The 19,380-nt window shown below is 46.5% G+C and overlaps 1 protein-coding gene across 3 annotated transcripts in view; it reads left to right on the top strand.

The window, feature by feature from the left end:
* Window positions 1–6,704: 6,704 nt before the first annotated feature.
* Window positions 6,705–19,380, top strand: part of TMC7 (transmembrane channel like 7) — a 53,495-nt gene continuing 40,819 nt past the window's right edge. Inside the window, exon 1 of one of the 3 annotated variants that reach the window (XM_070460941.1) lies at window positions 6,705–7,050. In XM_070460941.1, coding sequence (XP_070317042.1) covers window positions 6,984–7,050 — 67 coding nt within the window. In that variant the 5' untranslated portion in view covers window positions 6,705–6,983. Of the gene's footprint in view, window positions 7,051–7,243; window positions 7,268–7,317; window positions 7,450–19,380 lie in introns of those variants that run through there. The other 2 variants (XM_020879046.2, XM_020879043.2) reach the window with 2 other exon arrangements.

Raw genomic sequence — 19,380 nt, 5'->3', positions numbered from 1 at the left:
CTCAATTCTATCACTTCCTTACAGAAATTTGGAGAGGATATTTAACTCCCGGGAGCTCCTTTTTCTCATCTGGAAATGACATTATGGAAGTCCCTACCTCACTGGACTATTGTAAGGATTAAATGGATTAGTCACAAAAAGTACATACAATGATGTCTGGCCTTCAGAACGGAGTCCTCAATGTGGCTTCATTGCTGTCATTGCTGCTATCATCCTCCTCCTTGTAACTCTTTGTGAACATGCAGTATGTTTTCCTAAGGTAAATTTCTAAAAACAAAGTGAACAGGCCAACAGGACTTTTTAGATTCTCTGGTAATATGATCAGCAATTGAGATTTACTGTAATTATTACAAGTTGGAGAGTTGATTTTTCCTGCCAGGACCCCTGTGAGTGATCTGTGTGTTCTGGAGATGTATTTTTGAGCTCACGTTCTTCCACATTAGCTTGGCTTCTGTTCTACTAGACATGGTAGTTCATGAATGGTACCAAGGTTGTTTCACTCTGAAATTCTACATTCACCACCCTAGAACGTCTTCAAGATCCCACAGGAGGGAAAAGAAGGAGCAATGCAAGCGGCAGTGGGATTGTGGAAGCGCTGTTCCTAGCACATCCCAGAAAGAGTGACCTCAGAGAAAACACAGTCAGTGTGAGAGGGCCTGCAGCCCAGGAAACCTTTTAAACTGCTTCCTGCCAAGATTTCCCATCTCCTCTAGGAGCAGGAAGTGAGGGGATTGAAAAGAGGAGTCAGGGTGGAGCTGGTTTAATGCAATCACCCCCTCTTATGAACATTTGTAGTATTTGTTATTAAAGAAGAGCTAGAGAAGACAATGCTGGCTGCACCACCCAATAGTCATTCCTAACCCCATTCTAGAAGCTAAAAAACCAGGTCCTCACTTCCCCAATCCTCCTAGCAACTAACGGTGGTCATCATGCCAAACTATGCTGACTTTGTCTTTTATCCCTCTTTACCACCTTCAGCATTGATGTGATGTTCGGAGTTGTGGCAGACATCTTGCAACCATGAAGACAAAAAGCAAACATGCTACGGATGGCAAAGCAGAAAAATGGAAGCTAAGTTCTGATGGCATTGATGATCTACCAAACTCATCTTGAGATATCTTATTAAATAAGTAAAAATGCCCTTAAAGGTTAAGATGGGCATTCTGTTACTTGCAAATGAAAGCATTCTTAATACAGGCTCCTTAGAATAATTTATACCTATTTCTGTTATTTTTATTTTTATATGTTTTGCAATCACTGAACACTCTACTTACAAAGAAGAAAAAACAAATCCTGGACTCAAATCTATGCCACAACACTTCAGTACCTACTGCTCTGTTCCAGCCTCTCTCAGGGGAAGATCCCTGGTAGAAGCAAGGCTTAGCAACAACAAGCTTGTAGGCTTAGCAAGCTCTACAAGCTTACAACAAATGCTTCCCTCTTCTGTTCACAGTAATGGGCTCCTGCACCCACAGCTGTCTTCTCCTCATGCGGTGATACATGTGGGAAAATTCTACCGTCCTCCATGAAACTATCTTCCAAACTAGATTTAAAACGAGGCTGGTGTCACATTTAATTCCTGATTTGGAAATTAATCAGAAAAGTAGACAGAGACAGAGCAACAATGAAGATCTGCTGGCTCCAACAACTACTGCTAGTCATCTTCTGCCACCTCTGCTGGTGGAAAGCTGGGACATAGTGTGAGAAGAAATGAGCAGCCTCAGAGAGGAGCTAAAATGAGAAAAGAGGAGAGAGAATTGTCCTCTGGGTTCCCTTCAGTCCTTGGTTCCTATCCTCTTCTGAGGTTCAATCACATCCTGCTCAGCATTCTTCTAGTAAATTCTCATTATCCCTTAACAGAACAGACTGGGTTATCATCACTGGCAAATAAATACAGGAGCTGTGATCCTTACAATAACCTTTCATTAATCAGCATGGGCCAGAACTTCGGTGCAAGACACAGAACATATTAGAAGATGAGGAAAATATTTTGCTAAAGGCTTTGTTTAGACAAATCATCCAAATGAGTTAAAAAAAAATAGCACACAAACCAACAGCAAACTCAAATTCTCCATGAAAACTCAGAGTAGCAAAGGTATCGGCTGATTTTTTTGCTATCAATGAACTAAAAACATTATTTGCATGCATCTCAGGTCAGTTCAGTTCAGTCGCTCAGTCGTGTCCGACTCTTTGTGACCCCATGAACCGCAGCACGCCAGGCCTCCCTGTCCATTACCAACTCCTGGAGTCCACCCAAACCCATGTCCATTACATCTATGATATACAAAATGCCCTCCTTTCCGTCCCATTTTTGCTACTCCACAGTTAGGTCTTACACAGCCACAGTTACCATATTAACATTTATTTAGAGATTTGCAGTTTACAAAGCATTTTTGTTGTATTAATAGATCATTTGTGGAAAGACAGTCATTGGGGATGGAAAGAAAGGGAAAGGCAATAGGATGCACTAAGACAGCCTACACGAAGAACATGGTCAACGAGGCCAGGAATTTACTCTTTATTTAAGTCAAATACATCAGACTGTCCTTGCCAGAATTTGGGGACTTAGAGTCCTCTAACCAATCTTTTCAGAGTTTATGTCAACCTGGGGCTGCAATGTGGCCATCTTTTGCCATGTGAAGGCAGAATCAGACAAAATCAGGGGCAAGTGTGAGGTGCAGGCTCCTGGAAGAGGGGAACAGCAAATAAACTTGGAGGCAGGAACAGACAGGAGTAGAATAGAAGTCAGCCACAGCGATGATGGTAGGAGGTGGGGCTGGACAGGTCCTGCAAAGCCTGCTCCACACATGATAAGCAGAGTGAGGGTTCTAAGAGGCAAGAGGAAACTGAAGGAGGAGGAGGGGATGTTTAAGCAGGAAAATTACAAGATCAATTTCCTTTCTGAGAAGTTGGCTCTGACCGCGGGGTGGCCAAGTCTTGGACAAGACAGCAAGACATTCGGGAGGAGGTCCTTGACTTGGTGGAGGTGGTGGTACTTTGGGTTAGGTGATCACTGCGGGGGAAGGAGGGCAGGGGGCCAATTCCACGCTGCCTCTCTACACCATGGTTCTTTTTTCTAAAAAGGGAGACTGAAGGTTCCTCCCATCTTCTTAGGAAAGATGAAAGTCACATGACTGAGTGACTGAACTGAACTGAAAGGGAATCAAGAATTCCATGTTTGATTCTCCTTTCTGTCCTACTTGGCATCCTTCCGTCTGCATTTCTATTTTTCCAGCTACCAGCCTTTCTCCCCCTTCTACTTCATTCCAACAGGAGATTTCTGTGACCTTTTCCCAATTAACTACCCTATTTCGGTTCCTGTAAAATCAGTGATCGCCTGGAAGGAATGAGTCTCCTTCAGGATTTTTGTTGTTGTTGGTCAATTGCTCAGTCGTGTCCGACTCTTTGCGACCCCATGGACTGCAGCACACCAGATTTCCCTGTCCTTTACCATCTCCCCGAGATTGCTCAAACTCATGTCCATTGAGTTGGTGATGCCATCCAACCAGCTCATCCGCTGCCATCCTCTTCTCTGCCTGCCTTCAATCTTTCCCAGCATCAGGGTCTTTTCTAATAAGTCAGACACTAATCAACTGCACACTCCTTCAGGATATGGGGCTCACTGCCTGCCCCAGAGAGAACCCAGGGCCTCTCATGGCTGAGGATGCAGACCAAACCAGGACCATGTGCCAGGTGAGACATAGGAGGAAGACAGTGCCTGGAGTTGGGAGCCTCCATCCATCTACTTCTAAATCTGTGGGCTGGGATCAGGGGCTGAGAAGTGGACTCTGGGGAGGAAGGGAAGATGTCAACTGTTGATGTTGACCTTGATCATCTCTCTGAGGAAGTGTTTATCAGGTATTACGCAGGTAGTTATTTGCTGTAACCCGCCCTTCCTTTCCATAATCCTCCTTGGAAGGGAGCCCCCGTGTGTAGCCCACACTTAAAGACTGGGTAGTCACAATCCACCTCCTTGACATATCTGCATAATTTATTAGAATTCTTCTGCATAGGCAGTTTACCTACACTTTCCATTTAGGCTTCCCTCATAGCTCAGTTGATAAAGAATCCGCCTGCAATGCAGGAGACCCTGGTTTGATTCCTGGGTCGGGAAGACCCGCTGGAGAAGGGATAGGCTACCCACTCCAGTATTCTTGGGCTTCCCTTGTGGCTCAGCTGGTAAAGAATACACCCACAATGCAGAAGGCCAGGGTTTGATCTCTTGGTCGGGAAGATTCCCCTGGAGAAGAGAAAGGCTACCCACTCCAGTATTCTGGCCTAGAGAAGTCCATGGACTGTACAGTCCAAGGAGTCGCAAAGAGTCGGACACGACTAAGAGATCTTCACTTTCACTTTTCCATTTATTTAATTTGGCAGTTACCTGTATTACACAGAAACGTATGTGCTATGTGCTAAGCGGATCGAACTCGAGTCTCATGTCTTCTGCATTGGCAGGTAGGTTATTTACCACTAGTGCCACCTGGGAAGCCCCATACAAACGTATATACGATTCAGTTCAGTTCAGTCACTCAGTCGTGTGTGACTCTGCGACCCCATGGACTGCCGCACACCAGGCTTCCCTGTCCATCACCAATTCCTAGAGCTTGCTCAAACTCGTGTCCGTCGAGTCGGTGATGCTATCCAACCATCTCATCCTCTGTCATCCCCTTCTCCTTCCGCCCTCAATCTTTCCCAGCATCAGGGTCTTTTCCAAGGAGTCAGTTCTTCACATCAGGTGGCCAAAGTATTGGAGTTTCAGCTTCAGCATCAGTCTTTCCAAAGAATATTCACGACTGATTTCCTTTGGGATGGACTGGTTGGATCTCCTTGCAGTCCAAGGGACTCTCAAGAGTCTTCTCCAACACCACAGTTCAAAAGCATCAATTCTTCCGTACTCAGCTTTCTTTATGGTCCAACTCTCATATCCATACATGACTACTGGAAAACCCACAGCTTTGACTAGATGGACCTTTGTTGGCAAGGTAATGTGTCTGCTTTTTAATATGCTGTCTAGGTTAGTCATAGCTTTTCTTTCAAGGAGCAAGTGTCTTTTAATTTCATGGCTGCACTCACCACTTGCAGTGATTTTGGAGCCCAAGAAAATAAACTCTGTCACTGTTTCCATTGTTTCCCCATCTATTTGCCATGAAGTGATGGGACCAGATGCCATGATCTTAGTTTTCTGAATGTTGAGTTTTAAGCCAACTTTTTCACTCTCCTCTTTCACTTTCATCAAGAGGCTCTTTAGTTCTTCTTCACTTTCTGCCATAAGGGTGGTGTCATCTGCCTATTTGAAGTTATTGATATTTCTCCTGGCAATCTTGATTCCAGCTTGTGCTACATCCATCCTGGCATTTCACATGATGTACTCTGCATACAAGTTAAAGAAGCAGAGTGACAATATATAGCCTTGATGTACTCCTTTCCCAATATGGAACCAGTCTGTTATTCCATGTCCAGTTCTAATTGTTGCTACTTGACCTGCATACAGATTTCTCAGGAGGCAGGTCAGGTGGTCTGGTATTCCCATCTCTTTCAGAATTTTCCACAGTTTGTTGTGATCCACAGTCAAAGGCTTTGGCGTAGTCAATAAAGCAGTAGCAGATGTTTTTCTGCAACTCTCTTGCTTTATCTATGATCCAACAGAAGTTTGCAATTTGATCTCTGGTTCCTCTGCCTTTTCTAAATCCATCTTGAACATCTGGAAGTTTTCAGTTCACATGCTGTTGAAGCCTGGCTTGGAGAATTTTGAGCATTACTTTGCTAGCATGTGAGATGACTGCAATTGTGCGGTAGTCTGAATATTCTTTGGCATTGCCTTTCTCTGAATTGGAATGAAAACTGACCTTTTCCAGTCCTGTGGCCACCCCTGAGTGTTCCAAATTTGCTGGCATATTGAGTGCAGCACTTTCACAGCATCATCTTTTAGGATTTGAACTAGCTCAACTGGTAGTCCATCACCTCCACTAGCTTTGTTCGTAATGATGCTGCCTAAGGCCCACTTGACTTCACATTCCAGAATGTCTGGCTCTAGGTGAGTGATCACACCATCGTGGTTATCTGGGTCATGAAGATCTTTTTTGTATAGTTCTTCTGTATATTCTTGCCACCTCTTCTTAATATCTTCTGCTTCTGTTAGGTCCATACCACTTCTGTCCTTTATTTTGCGCATCTTTGCATGAAATATTCTTTTGGTATCTCTAATTTTCTTGAAGAGATCTTTAGTCTTTCCCATTCTATTGTTTTCCTCTATTTCTTTGCATTGATCACTGAGGAAGCCTTTCTTATCTCTCTTTGCTATTCTTTGGAACTCTGCATATACGATTACATTTCTTTATTTGGCATTTACATTTGGTAATTTGTTTTCATTCTTTTAAACTGTACACGGATAGAGGCAGAGAGGAAACGTGGATAAGGTTCAAAGATAAACGAGAAAAACTGAAAAATCCTTCCTTGAACCTTTCTCAACCAGCCTCCCAGCTCCCCACTCGAGAGTCATCTTAATGTGTTTATAAATATGTACAAAGATATTCCTTCTTCTTCTTCTTCTTTTTTTTTTTTTTTTTTTGTACCCAAACAGTAACTTACTAGATACACTTGTTCTGCGTCCTGGTTATTTTTATTACACTTTTTAAAATCCGGGAGGTGGCCCCTTATCGCGGCCGCTGGATGGAGCCCGTTCCCGGTCCCTTTGGCTCTCCACTCGCGTCTCCCATCCCAGGTCCCGGACGCCGCGGAGCTGCACCCTCCGTCGGATTCCGGCCGGTACCTCGCGTCCCAGCTCGCCGCTGCTCTGGGGGTCCCGCGCGGCGGGCGTGGGAAGGGCGCCGGCGCCCCGCCCCCGCCTCTGTGACGTCGGCGCCGGAACCTGGAATCTCGGCTCCTGGAGGAAAGGACGGGAGGCGGCGGCGGCGGCGGCCGGAGCGGGTCGGCGGCGGCCGGAGCGGGTCTCCGGCGGCCTCTCGGGGGCGCGGGGCGCAGTCATGAGCGAGTCCAGTATCAGTACGCTTCCGCCCGGCAGGCCCAGCAGGCAGCCCTTCATCCACCAAGGTAGGGCGGCGGCGACCCGGCTCCAGGCGGCCGGCGGGCACGCGGGCACCCGGGCGCGCGGTGCTGGGAGCTCCGCGCGGGCCGGGCCCCCTCCTCACCTCCCGGCTTGGGGGAAAGCGGATCGTTCTTATTCCTGCTCTCGCTCCTCCAACCCATCCTCACCCCATTTAGAGACCTCGTTACCAAAAGGAGCACTGGAGTGGGAGTCCCGATCGCGGTGAGTTTGTCTTCCCAGAGCTGGTCGAGGAGTCCCCGGCTAGCCTCAAAATCATCCTATAAGTTAAATGAAAAGATTATGACAGCCCAGCTAGTCCTCACATTGTAAACACATGAGGCTTTACCATTAGATGGACTCAGAACTGAATTCTGCCTGGGCTGTTGATCGCTGTGTGATCTTTGGTAAGTGACTTACCCTCTCTGAACCTCAGCTTCTTCAGTAAAATGGGAATAAGCTGTTGGTAGGATTAGTTGAGAGAAAAATGTGTGAAGTGCTTTGCGCTGTGCTTGATACAAGAAAGACACTATCAGTGGTAGTCAGCCAAGTATTATACGCTCCCCCCCCCCACCTTTATTTTGAGTAAAAGTTAAGAAAGATGTGTATAGCTCTGTGAATTTTTACATAAATGTGTAGAACTGCTACTCAGTCAAGATAGTGAAGTTTTCAGCACCCAGCAGGCTTCCTTCCAGCATTTGTACTTTATATTGGCCCTTAACAAAATGCAAGACCCCACTGCGAAGCTTTATCTGCAGCGTTTTTTCTCTCTTAGTTTGAGAATAGAGATTCTGTTACAAGGATTTACAGTAAAATATACTTGTATATTTGGGTATTGGACCCTTCTAATTGGGTTGATCTCAACATTTAGAAGAAAAAAAAGAGAAAAACACCCGGAGAGACCCAAACTCTGGGAACTTGCTCAGGAATCAGAATAAAGAAGTCAGCCTGGGTTTGATGTTAATAATTTTCTAATGCATTATAAGGACCTCGCTGTAGCTCAGAAGGTTAAGAATCTGCCTGAAATGAAGGAGATCAGGGCTCGATCCCTGCGTCAGGAAGATCCTCTAAAGAAGAGAACGGCAGTCCACTCCAGCATTCTTGCCTGGAGAATATCATGGACAGAGAAGTCTGGTGGGCTGCAGTCCATGGGGTCGCAAAGAGTCCGACATGACTGAGGCATATATATATAACGTAATGCATTATTAATAGTGTTGCCATCAGCTCAATTTCAGCCTTTCAGTAATAGCTACTCAAGTAGTTTCCAATTGATTTTTTATTTCTCTTATTTTGTCACAATTCATCACATTTAAGATGCCAACACTGGTTTCGCATACAGAAGGCGTGAGATTCATCTTTTTTAGATGTTTGCTGGGTGTTCACGGGGATCTCTAAGCATCTTTTCATGAGTATTATAACTAGCACCTTAAATTAAAAGGTTCCTCCCTCCGCCTGCGATGCGGGAGACCTGGGTTCAATTCCTGGGTTGGGAAGATCCCCTGGAGAAGGGAACACCTAACCACTCCAGTATTCTGGCCTGGAGAATTCCACTGACTGTATAGTCCATGGGGTCGCAAAGAGTCAGACACAACTGAGCCACTTTCACTTTCCCTTTGCTTGGACAGATGATATTTTATGACCTTGTACCCACCAGCATGAGTGGGGGACTCAGAGGGACTGTGTTTATAACTTTGTTGCACTTTGTAAACCTGACGCACTTATGAGCACCATGGGAGGACAGCTGGAGGGAGGCGGGAGACAAAGGGGCATCTGGTTTATAGAAATGGGAAATGTGTATCCTTCTTAATGATAAAACAGATCACAATGCTTGCCTTATTTCTTTCCTCATGATGGTTTATTACACTGAATATAGTTTCCTGCACTATACAGCAGGATCCTGTTGTTTATCTTTTCTATATATAATAGTTTGCATCTGCTAATACCAAACTCCCAATCCTTCCCCCAATCTCTTTCCCTTTGGCAGCCCCAAGTCTTTTCTCAATGTCCATGAATCTATTTCTGTTGCGTAGATAAGTTCATTTGTGTCATATTTTAGATTCTACATATAATTTATATCGTATGGTATTTGTCTGTCTTTTTCTGACTTACCTCACTTAGTATGATAATCTCTAGATCCGTATGTGTTGCTGCAAGTGGCATTATTTCTTTCTTTCTTATAGTTGAATAAACAATATACTTGGTCGCCCCAGTGGTAAAGAATTCGCCTGCCAATGCACGAGACCAGGGTTTGATCCCTGGGTCTCGAAGATCCCCTGGAGAAGGGAATGGCAACTCACTCCAGTATTCCTGCCCGGGAAACCCAATGGACGGAGGAGCCTGTTGGGCCACAGTCCATGGGGTCGCAAAAGAGGTGGACATGACTTGGGGGCTAAACAGGGTTTCCCTAGTGGTTCGGACAGTAAAGAATCTGCCTGCAGTGCTGGAGACCCAGTTTTGATCCCTGGGTCCGGAAGATCCCCTGGAGAAGGGAATGGCAACCCACTCCAGTGTTCTTGTCTGGAGAATCCCATGGACAGAGGAGCCTGATGGGCTCCTGTCCATGGGCCCGCAGAATCAGACATGACTGAGCAACTAGCACTTTGACTTAGTGACTAAACAGCAATACTTCCTTTCTTAATTAAACCTTTACAGAGGCTTCCCACTGCTCTGAGAATAAACTTATGGCCTCCGGCATCTTCATATGGCACCTCTTTCTGCTCCTGTTGGGTCTCTGCTCACTTGTCACATCAGAGAGACAGACCTCTGGAGTCTTGTCTGCAGAAGTGGCCCCATCTCTCTTACGCAGACCAGTTACTTATTCCTTATTCCTTTAAAAGCACTTGGCACCATCTGAAGTCATCTGGTTTGAACATTTCCTCATTATTTAGCTCTTTTCCCTTCTAGACTGTGGGTGCCATGAAAAGCAGAGGCTTTTTCTTGTTCCTCTGGGATGTAGAATAGTGTCCGGCACATCATGCCTGCTAAACATTCATTGACTAAATGAATGATGGACTGTACCTGATTTCTCTGAGGCAGCTGTGAGTGGTAGCATGAAGCGAGATCTTAATTTTCTGCCCAGGAATTGAGCCTGGGTAGCCTAGATGAACACCAGGAATCCTAGCCGCCACCAGACCTGCAAGGGCTGGAGGCTAAAAGTTGTTTTTCCCTGGATCTTTGCCCCCAGGGGAAATTCTTTTCTCACAGAAGCAAAAACTGTAAATGCAGGTACAATGTTTAATATTAGAGATATAGCATAACCACAAGAGGGAGAGAACAGAGAGAAATGGTTTAGTTAAGATGGAAGAAAAGTGGAGATGCACACCCATAGAGAAAGGGTTTGGACACCCCCCCTAGTGAGGAGGAAGGCAGAAAAGAGGTGGTTAATCATTTATATAGATCTCCCCTACAGAGGTGTGCAACTTTTTTCCAAGATGGATTTCAGCCCAGAGGCTATGTAACACCCTTAGCATCACATATTATGGGGTGATGCCTGCTCCTTTTTCACTCCCAATGTCTCCCTTGCCCCAGGGATGGGAAATATATGACCCTTTAAAGGGGTTAGTCCCACTCTGTCCCTGCCATAAAAATGACTAATGTCCGTTTATTAACCCTATTCCAGTTGCTGCTTTCTATATCAAGGTGTAGATCTCAAAATATAGACAGGAGTCTGGTCATAAATAGGTAGTCCTGGAGCCTGACTGTCTCTTGCTTCAGGAGATATAAACTGAGGGCTGGAGCTCGCCTTCTCACGCCAGGAGGTTGAACAGGAGGCCAGTTGTAAATGCCTAGCCTCGGGCCCATCTCCTGCCTCATACCTGCAGCCACAATGGGAGCTGTAGTGTAGTTGGTTTCGAGTCTAGACTCTGGACTGCCAGATGCCCATCCTCTTTTTCCCATTTTCTGGTTTTGTCCTTGAGAAAGTCACCTAAGTGTTTGGTGCCTCAGTTTCCTTATGGATTAAATAATGATAAAACCTACTTTGGGGTGATTGCAAGGATTCAGATAATTTACATTAACAAGTGCTTATATCAGTTATCTATGCTGTATAACAAATTATCTCCACGTTTAGAAGCTTAGAACAATAATAATCATGTATCTCCCAATTTCTGTGGGTCAGGAATTGGGAAATGACCTGTCTCAGCTATCCTGGCCCAGAGTCTCTTGTGAAGTTGCAGTCGTGGGGTCAGCCAGCGTTGCCATGCAGTCATCCGAGTGCTTGCCTGGGGCTGGCGGATCCCTTCCAAGATGACTTGTTCACATGGATGGGCTGACGCTGCCTGTTGACAGCAGGCCTCAGTTCCTCTCCCTGTGGACATCACAGAGGGCTGTCTTAAGTGTCCTTGAGACACAGTGGCCAGCTTCTTCCAGGGCAGATGGTCCAAGAGAGAGCAAGGTGGAAGCTGTGGTGTCTTACATGAACTGGTCTTAGAAATCACTCTGTTACTTGTTTTGTTCCCATGGGTCAGCCCTGTTCAGTATGAGTGGGGCCTGTTTAAAGGCATGAATATTGGGAGGAGAATATTGCACTCCTCCTGGGGGGAGGGAGTGCATCTTGAGGACTGACTGCTGTGGACCATGTAAGCATTAACTGTTGTTATGATGTCTCTGTTCCCCAGTGTTCAGTCTCAGTTGTGTCTGACTCTTTGCAACCCCATGGACTGTAGCCCGCCAGGCTTCTCTGTCCATGGGATTTCCCAGGCAAGAATACTGGAGTGGGTTGCCATTTCCTCCTCCAGGGGATCTTCCCGACCCAGGGATCAAACCCCCATCTCCTGCATTGCAGGTGGATTCTTTACCGCTAGGGTCACCTGGGAACCTTTGTGTTCCTACAAGATGACAAACATCCACAGATCTTCACACTTTTCATCCTTGTTGGTAGTCAGTTTTATGTATAGTGGTTTTTTGGGTGTCCCTTATTTTAGTGGACACTGTGATTCTGGGATAATCAAAACGAAAAAGGATGGTTGGCCTGGAGAGTCTTAGGCAATGTTATGAAATTCCCTCTGTTCCATGAAGTTTAGACAGTGTCTCATAAAGTCTATCTCAAAAGCTTTCCCCAAATATTTTAGACCCTCTCAAATTACAATAACCCATAAAGGCTTTCCCTCTCATGACTCAGAATTACTCTAACTACATGTGCCCAGAGAGACTGTTCCAGTCCATCAGGACTTCATACCAGTCAGTAAATGATGTGTGCAGTATGTGTAGTATAATGACGTGCTTGTTCCAGTCAGGAGTCCTTTAGCTAGCATGCTTGCAGTGCCTTTTTAGGGGAGGATCAAGGTATAATTCTGGAGAAGGGAATGGCAACCCACTCTTGCCTGGAAAATCCCATGGACAGAGGAGCCTGGCAGGCTGCAGTCCATGGGGTCGGGAAGAGGCGGACACAACTGAGCGAATGCACTTTCACTTTTCACTTTCATGCATTGGAGAAGGACATGGCAACCCACTCCAGTGTTCTTGCCTGGAGAATCCCAGGGACGGGGGAGCCTGGTGGGCTGCCGTCTATGGCGTTGCACAGAGTCGGACACGACTGAAGTGACTTAGCAGCAGCAGCAGCAGCAGCAAGAGATAATTCACATAACAAAATCACCCATTTTGAAGTGTGCAGTTTAGCCCCTTGTAGTCCATTTAAAATATGAAACAACCATCACCTCTAATTCCAAAATATCTTCATACCCTGGTCTGCTAGTGTCACTAAAAGGATTTAATGAGATAAGCATGTCAAATGGGGTTGAATGGTAGCTCTTGGTTTGATTATTAGCATATTATCATTATGCTTATTAGGGCCTTTTCCAGCCTAGTATTATAAGGTTTGATGACTACATGTGTTCTGGTTACCTGATAGACACTTATGTAGTTAAACAGCTATTTTGTGGGCTATTTTAGTCTGACAGACTGTATGAAATTTGAAGACAAGTAACCATTTGACCTGTAGTCGTTTTTCTGGTTTTATGTTTTTACTTTATCTGCTAGGTCGGTTCATCCAGGTTACTCCTCAAAGGTGTCCTGGGTGGGAGGACTCTTGATCAGGTCTGGCACAGACTGCAGTGGTTCTCTGGTGAGCCAGCCATCTGACCTGAGTGATTTTTTCCCCCCTTTGTCTAGAAGAGGCGGAGCTCCATCTGCCTAGCAGCTCAAGCCCAGATTAGGCCCAAAGGCCCTCAGTGGCTTTTTTTTGGTTTGTTTTTTTCAGGAAGTAAAGAATTTAAGGGATAAAAGGGGGAAATGACTTTTCAGTGCTGTAAACTTCGTTGCAGTCTGGCTGCTTTTAAAAGGAGCATTGTTTGGCGGTGGGACCACCCAGTCCTTCTGTGGGGCTGCCCCCACCCTCCTCCCAGGAGGAGGCCAGAAATTGACTCTGAGCCAAAAGCGTGTCCCAGGTGTGGGCCCAGTGATGAAAGAGGCGGGTGAGGGACGTGCTTTCCTGAAGCTTCTAATCTAAGAGAGGAGACCCTAAACAGAGGGAAATAGGGTCAGGGAAAGCTAAGCGTGGCTGCTGAGAAGGAGGTAAGCAGGTGATGGTATAGAAAGGAGAGCGGCTGCCTGCTGGCTCTCCAGGAGGGACCGCTGAGCTGAGGCCCAGGATGCGGAGGAGCCAGTGCAGGTGAGTGGGAGGAACAGATGGGAAGAGCGTTCAGAGGGGCGGCGAGGAGCACAGAGGGCAGAGGTGGGGAGCACCTGCGTGCATCCGAGAAGGCTCGGGCTGGAGCTTGGAGAGGGGACGGGATGAAGGCAGCAAGCCGGAGCCGGTTCCTGAAGGTCTGGCAGACTCCCTTAGCAGTTGGATTTGGGACTCGCATGTGTAACTTTCTGGAATTCCTTACAGCTGCTCAATGTAGGTGGTATTCAGTTTCAGTTGACTCGCTCAGTCGTATCTGACTCTTGGCAACCCCATGGACTGCAGCACGCCAGGCTTCCCTGTCCATCACCAACTCCCAGAGCTTGCTCAAACTCATGATACCATCAAGCTGGTGATGCCATCGAGTAGTTGCTATTACTTGCCCATTTTACCTCCCTGGAAGCTGAGACCCTGAGAAGTTACTTAGCAAGCTACTGAAGCAGAAGGATGTTACTGTTGTGAATCGAGAGCTACTGTATCTGTGTATGTGTATCTGTGACATGTTTTCTGAGCAACTGTTATGTGCCAACCCCATGCTAGTCGCCAAGAGTATAAGGGTGAGTAAGACATACTGAGGTCTTTGCTCTCATGGTTCAGACCTTAAGTCGGCCTTGGACAAAGCTCCTGTCTTCTCTGAACTTTCTGTATTGCAAAATGAGAGTGAAATGTAAGAAAAGCCCATCCCGAGGGTCACAGGAGATAACTATGTAAAGGGTTTGACATAATCATGGCACATGGTAAATGCTCAGTAAAGGCGAATGTGGTTATTGTCACTTCCAGGAATGTTGGAAATCATTTTTGGAGAGGTCCTAGCCAAGGAAGATAAATTCCACATAGGGAATCCTCAGCAAGAAGACCTCCTCCCCCGACTGCAGATTACATTAAATTCATCAGTAAATAGCCAGAGTTCTGGCTTCTAGTACATAGCACAGTGTGCTGGGCACTGCTTTTAGCTCATTGTCTGCAAACTACCACTGTTGTGTTGTTTAGTAGCTAAGTCCTTTCTGACTCTTTGCGACCCCATGGACTATAGCCCGTTGACGTCCTCTGCCCATGGGATTTCCCAGGCAAGAACACTGGAGTGGGTTGCCATTTCCATCTCCAGAGGATCTTCCCGACCCAGGAATTGAACCTGAGTCTCCTACAACCCATGGGCCTAGTCTGAACCACCACCTGTTTTTGTGAAGTTTCATTAGAAAACAGCCATGCGCATTCATTTATGGATTGTGGCTGGTTTGCTCCTGCAGTGGCAGGTAGAATAGTTGCGACAGGGACTGTGTAATAAATAGTATTTACTATCTGGTTCTTTACAGAAAAGGTTTGCTGTCCTCTTTGCTAAGCACTTGACATACAATAGCATCTAATCCTTAAGATGGCTATGTGAGGTGGGAACTGCTGCCCCTGTTTTACAGGTGGGGAAACTGAGGCACGAATGGTCAAGAAACTTGCGAGGTCACACAGGTGGCAGGCGGAGCTGGGGTTAGAATCCAGGCAGCAGGCTGTAGAGCCAGTGCTCTTAGCCACCAAGTGGTCTCGTCACCTCCTTAGACAGACAGGATCACAGTAACTGCTCCGTGGACAGCCCACTGGAGCGCTACCGGTTTGGAAACCAGGAGACCTGGGTTCTGGGGCCTGTGTGACTCTGACTGCCCTGAGCACTTAGTCACTGCTTCTGAAGGCTGTTTGCTTGTCTGGTCATAAAGCCTTGGACCCAGTGATTGCCCAGGTACCCCACCCAGGTGCCCAGTGGTGTGACTCATGCAGGTCCTCCCTGCCCTGCGGTTCTCAAGTCTGGCAGACGGAGGAAGCTCTCAAGGCCCTGGCTCCTCCCCTCTCAGGCTAAACTCTGGGCTCCTATGAACGAGGCTCCTCTGTGCTGTCCAATAGAGTAGCTGCTAGCTGTGAAGTGAAGTGTTGTGAAAGTTGCTGAGTCGTGTCTGACTCTTTGCAACCCCATGGACTATACAGTTCATGAAATTCTCCAGGCCAGAATACTGGAGTGGGTAGCTGTTCCCTTCTCCAGGGGATCTTCCCAACCCAGGGATCGAACACAGGTCTCCCACATTGTGGGCGGATTCTTTACCAGCTGAGCCACAAGGGAAGCCCAGATACTAGCTATATGTGGCTATAAAGTGTAAGTTGAATAAGGTCTGATAAAATTAAAAATTCATTTCTTTAGTCTCTCCAGCCACATTTCGGTTACGCAGTGGTCACTCGTAGTTACCATATCAAACAGTACAATTATAGAACATTTCCATCACTGCAGGACAATGTGACCTGATACGTGATGTTCTGCCATGGGATACAGCCAGACTGACCTGTGTAGCTCAAGGACAAAAATAGCCACAGGGCTGCCCAGAGAGATCCTGTTAAATCTGAGTCAGATGATGTCATTCTTCTGCTCAGAATCCCCCTCAGTTCCCACCTTAACCCAAGTATGGTAACACCATTCCCCACAGGCCCCATGTGGCCAAGCTTGTTTTTCCCCAACCTCCTACCCCGTTCCTCTCTTCCTTGCTGACTCCCCTTTAGCTGCCCTGGCCTCCTTTCTTGTTCCTTGAAATTACTAGCCACAGTCCTACCCCAGGGCGTTTGTAAACTTTTTTTAAAAAACATTTATATATTTATTTGGCTGTGCTGGGTCTTAGTTGCAGCGTGCGGGATCTTCATTGCATCATGCAAGATCTTTCATTGCAGCATGCAGACTTGGTTGCCCGATGGCATGTGAGATCTTAGTTCCCCGACCAGGATCGAACCTGTGTCCACTTGCATTGAAAGGCAGAGTCTTAACCACTGGACCTCCAGGGGAGTCCCAGGGCCTTTGTACTTGCTCTTCTCTGTCTGTCTCTACCTTGCTCATCTTTATTTTCCTCCTTGCATCTATCACCATTTGAAGTGTATTTAATAAATTGTATTGTCTGTTTCCTCCAGAGGCAGGGAGAGTTTTTAAAGTCATCTTCAAGGCTGCATCCTAGTCCTCGAACAGTGCATGGCACAAAGCAATTGCTCAGTAAAACTTTTTGAGTGAGTGAGTGAATGGATGGATGGATGGGTGGGTGGGTGGCCTTGCCAGAAGTAGGGCCATGATGAGTCCCTAGCCTCGGAGGATTCTGAGCACTTGGTGAAGATGTCATAGCAGCTTCGACCAGACCCCCTGGACTGTGAGCCCCTGTGTTAAGAACCTTTGGCAGCTGGCTAGTTATTGGGCAGATTACCCAGATACCTAGCTCCAGTTAGCATCCAAAATAAAAACAATATCACACACATAGACATGAGTGGAAATAAGTCTAAGAAACCCTGAAATTGTTGTCTGCATTGTCTTATTGGTAACATCAAACTGAGTGTATATGCACGTGTCTAATAGGGCTGGCTTATGTAAAGTACCTGAAACAGAAAAGGATGTAACATATGGTCAGGGGCTCCCCAGGAGGCTCAGTGGTAAAGAATCTGCCTGCCAATACAGGAGACACAGTTTCAATCACTGGGTAACCCACTCCAGTATTCTTGCCTGGGAAATCTCATGGACAGAGGAGCCGGGCGGGTTACAGTCCACGGCGTTGCAGAGTCAGACATGACTTAGTGACTAAACAGCAGCAGCCGGTGGTGTGTGGTCAACATCTCAATACTTTTTGCTAGCTTTTTCAGTTGTGAAAAAAAAATCATCTCTAAAGAAAATAATATTAAATGCTTAAATTCCTGAGATCTTTTTCTCAATTTTGGTGCCCCTGTGTTGGTGGTGTGCTAAATATTTACTTTGACCTGCCTGTGGGTCAGCCAGTGTTGTGTGTACCCTCAGCACCAAATTCATTTATTCACAATTGATGCTTGCATGCTTGCATTCATTAATTTAACAGATTTTTATTAAGCATCTGCTATGAGTCAGGCTTTGTGCTAGAACCTGTGGACTCAGTGGTGAAGGAGAGAGATGAGGTCCCCTTCCTCGTGGAGGTCACAGTCTAATGGTGGAGGGAAAGGGTCAGAGACTATGCAGGGAGGATGGGATAATGATAGGGATGTAGTAGGCTGGGCACTTAGGAGACGCGTGCTGGTTGGAGGAGGGAGGGAAAGCTCTTTGAGGCAGGAAGCAAGTCTGCAAACCTTCATCATCTCCAGAGCCCCAGGCCCCAGCCCAGGGTCCCACCCAGAGAGGGACCCCATACAAGGTATCAAACAGAACTGATCCCCATGGCAACTGGCGGGTTGCCTGGACCAGAAGGTCACTTCTCCCCCAGAGTTCCCATGATTCTGTGGGAGGGGAGAAAAACCCTGAAGGGGAGTTGGCACCCATCCAGTTGGGCTAGGTTTTTGGCAAGCTCGTGAGGGAGGTGGTGGTGGACTAGTGCCATTTGGCCTGTGCCCACGTTCTGGGAAGGTTGGTGCCCTTTGGTAGGAGTTGGTGTCCTGTGGAAAGAGCTGGCAGGGAAGTTGGGACCTTAAGATGCTCTCTAGATGTGCCTGCCTCTGCCCATTCATTCATTCTTCAGATGCAGGGCTTTCTGTGAGCACAACACTGCTCTCAGCTTCAGAGAGACTAACTTTGTTCTTAACCTGGAAGGACAGCATTGTTATACCTGCCCCTGCCTCCGTATCTCCTGTAATTATCTGTCCGTCCTCCCACCTGAGTAACCACCTACATGCTGAAATCTGGCTCCAGTGGCCAACAGATTCTAGACCTTCCTAGATGGGAGCACCCCAGTATCTGAGACATGCCCCCGCCTCCCAGGCAAATGATCATCAAGGAGCCCACACACCACAGGCTTAAACAATCAACTCAAGAGAACATCTGACATTAGTGAGACATTCTTGTCCTCCCAGGATGAGAAAACCAAGGCTCAGAGAGGTGATACCACATGCCTTTCTAAGAAGCGGTAGGACCAGGAGTCTGTCTTGGCATCAGAGCTTTGGGCAAGCTGCCATCTCTCTGGGCCTCAGGTTCCCTGTTGAAAGCCAGGGCACCTCCCCCAGGTTGGCATGAGAAATTCAGTGACATCATGCTGTAGAAAGTGTGTGGTCCTAGATACACAGGATTGGGGGTAGATCAGCTATAAAAATGATGCCTGTGTCCAAAGATTGTTAAATTTTTTTTTTTTACTTGAAGATGGAGAACTTCCAGGGATGTCTGAAAAGAAAAAAGCATTCCTCTTCAATGATGGCCATTTTGGATTTTTTTGAAGGGGAGGGTCACATTGTGGCATGTGGGATCTTAGTTCCCTATCCAGGGATCAAACCTGTACCCCCTGCAGTAGAAGCTTGGAGTCCTACTCTGAGGACCACCAGGGAACCACTGGCTGTTTTGAAAATAGAATTTTCCACAAGAGACTGTTGTTGGGAAATGTGGACAGGATGCATCCTTCCTGCAGTGTGGATGCAAATTAACAATAGTTAATTTGTATGGCATTGTAGTGTCTATGAAGTATTTTCAAATTGTAGTAAAGCCTATAGCTTTGCCACATGATAGGTTCCTAGTTTCAGCACTTCTAGCTGTGTAAGTGGCAAAACACCTAGCCTTCTGAACCTCAGTTTCTTCATCTGTAAAATGGGACAGTTCTGTTCAAAGAGTAGCTCAGAGAATTGAGTGTGGTGATGCATATATATTCAAATAGTTCAAATATTCCAAGCCAGTATTATTTATACTGTTGGCCAATTTGTCCTCATGATCACGCTGATGAGATCATGGTATTATATCCCCCGTTCCTGAGTGGAGAAACAAGTGACC

Source organism: Odocoileus virginianus, chromosome 33 (assembly GCF_023699985.2).
Source record: "Odocoileus virginianus isolate 20LAN1187 ecotype Illinois chromosome 33, Ovbor_1.2, whole genome shotgun sequence".
In the NCBI taxonomy this organism is placed as follows: Eukaryota; Metazoa; Chordata; class Mammalia; order Artiodactyla; family Cervidae; genus Odocoileus; species Odocoileus virginianus.
The sequence above is the reverse complement of the archived record's forward strand: the minus strand, read 5'-3'. Positions and strand labels throughout refer to the sequence as shown.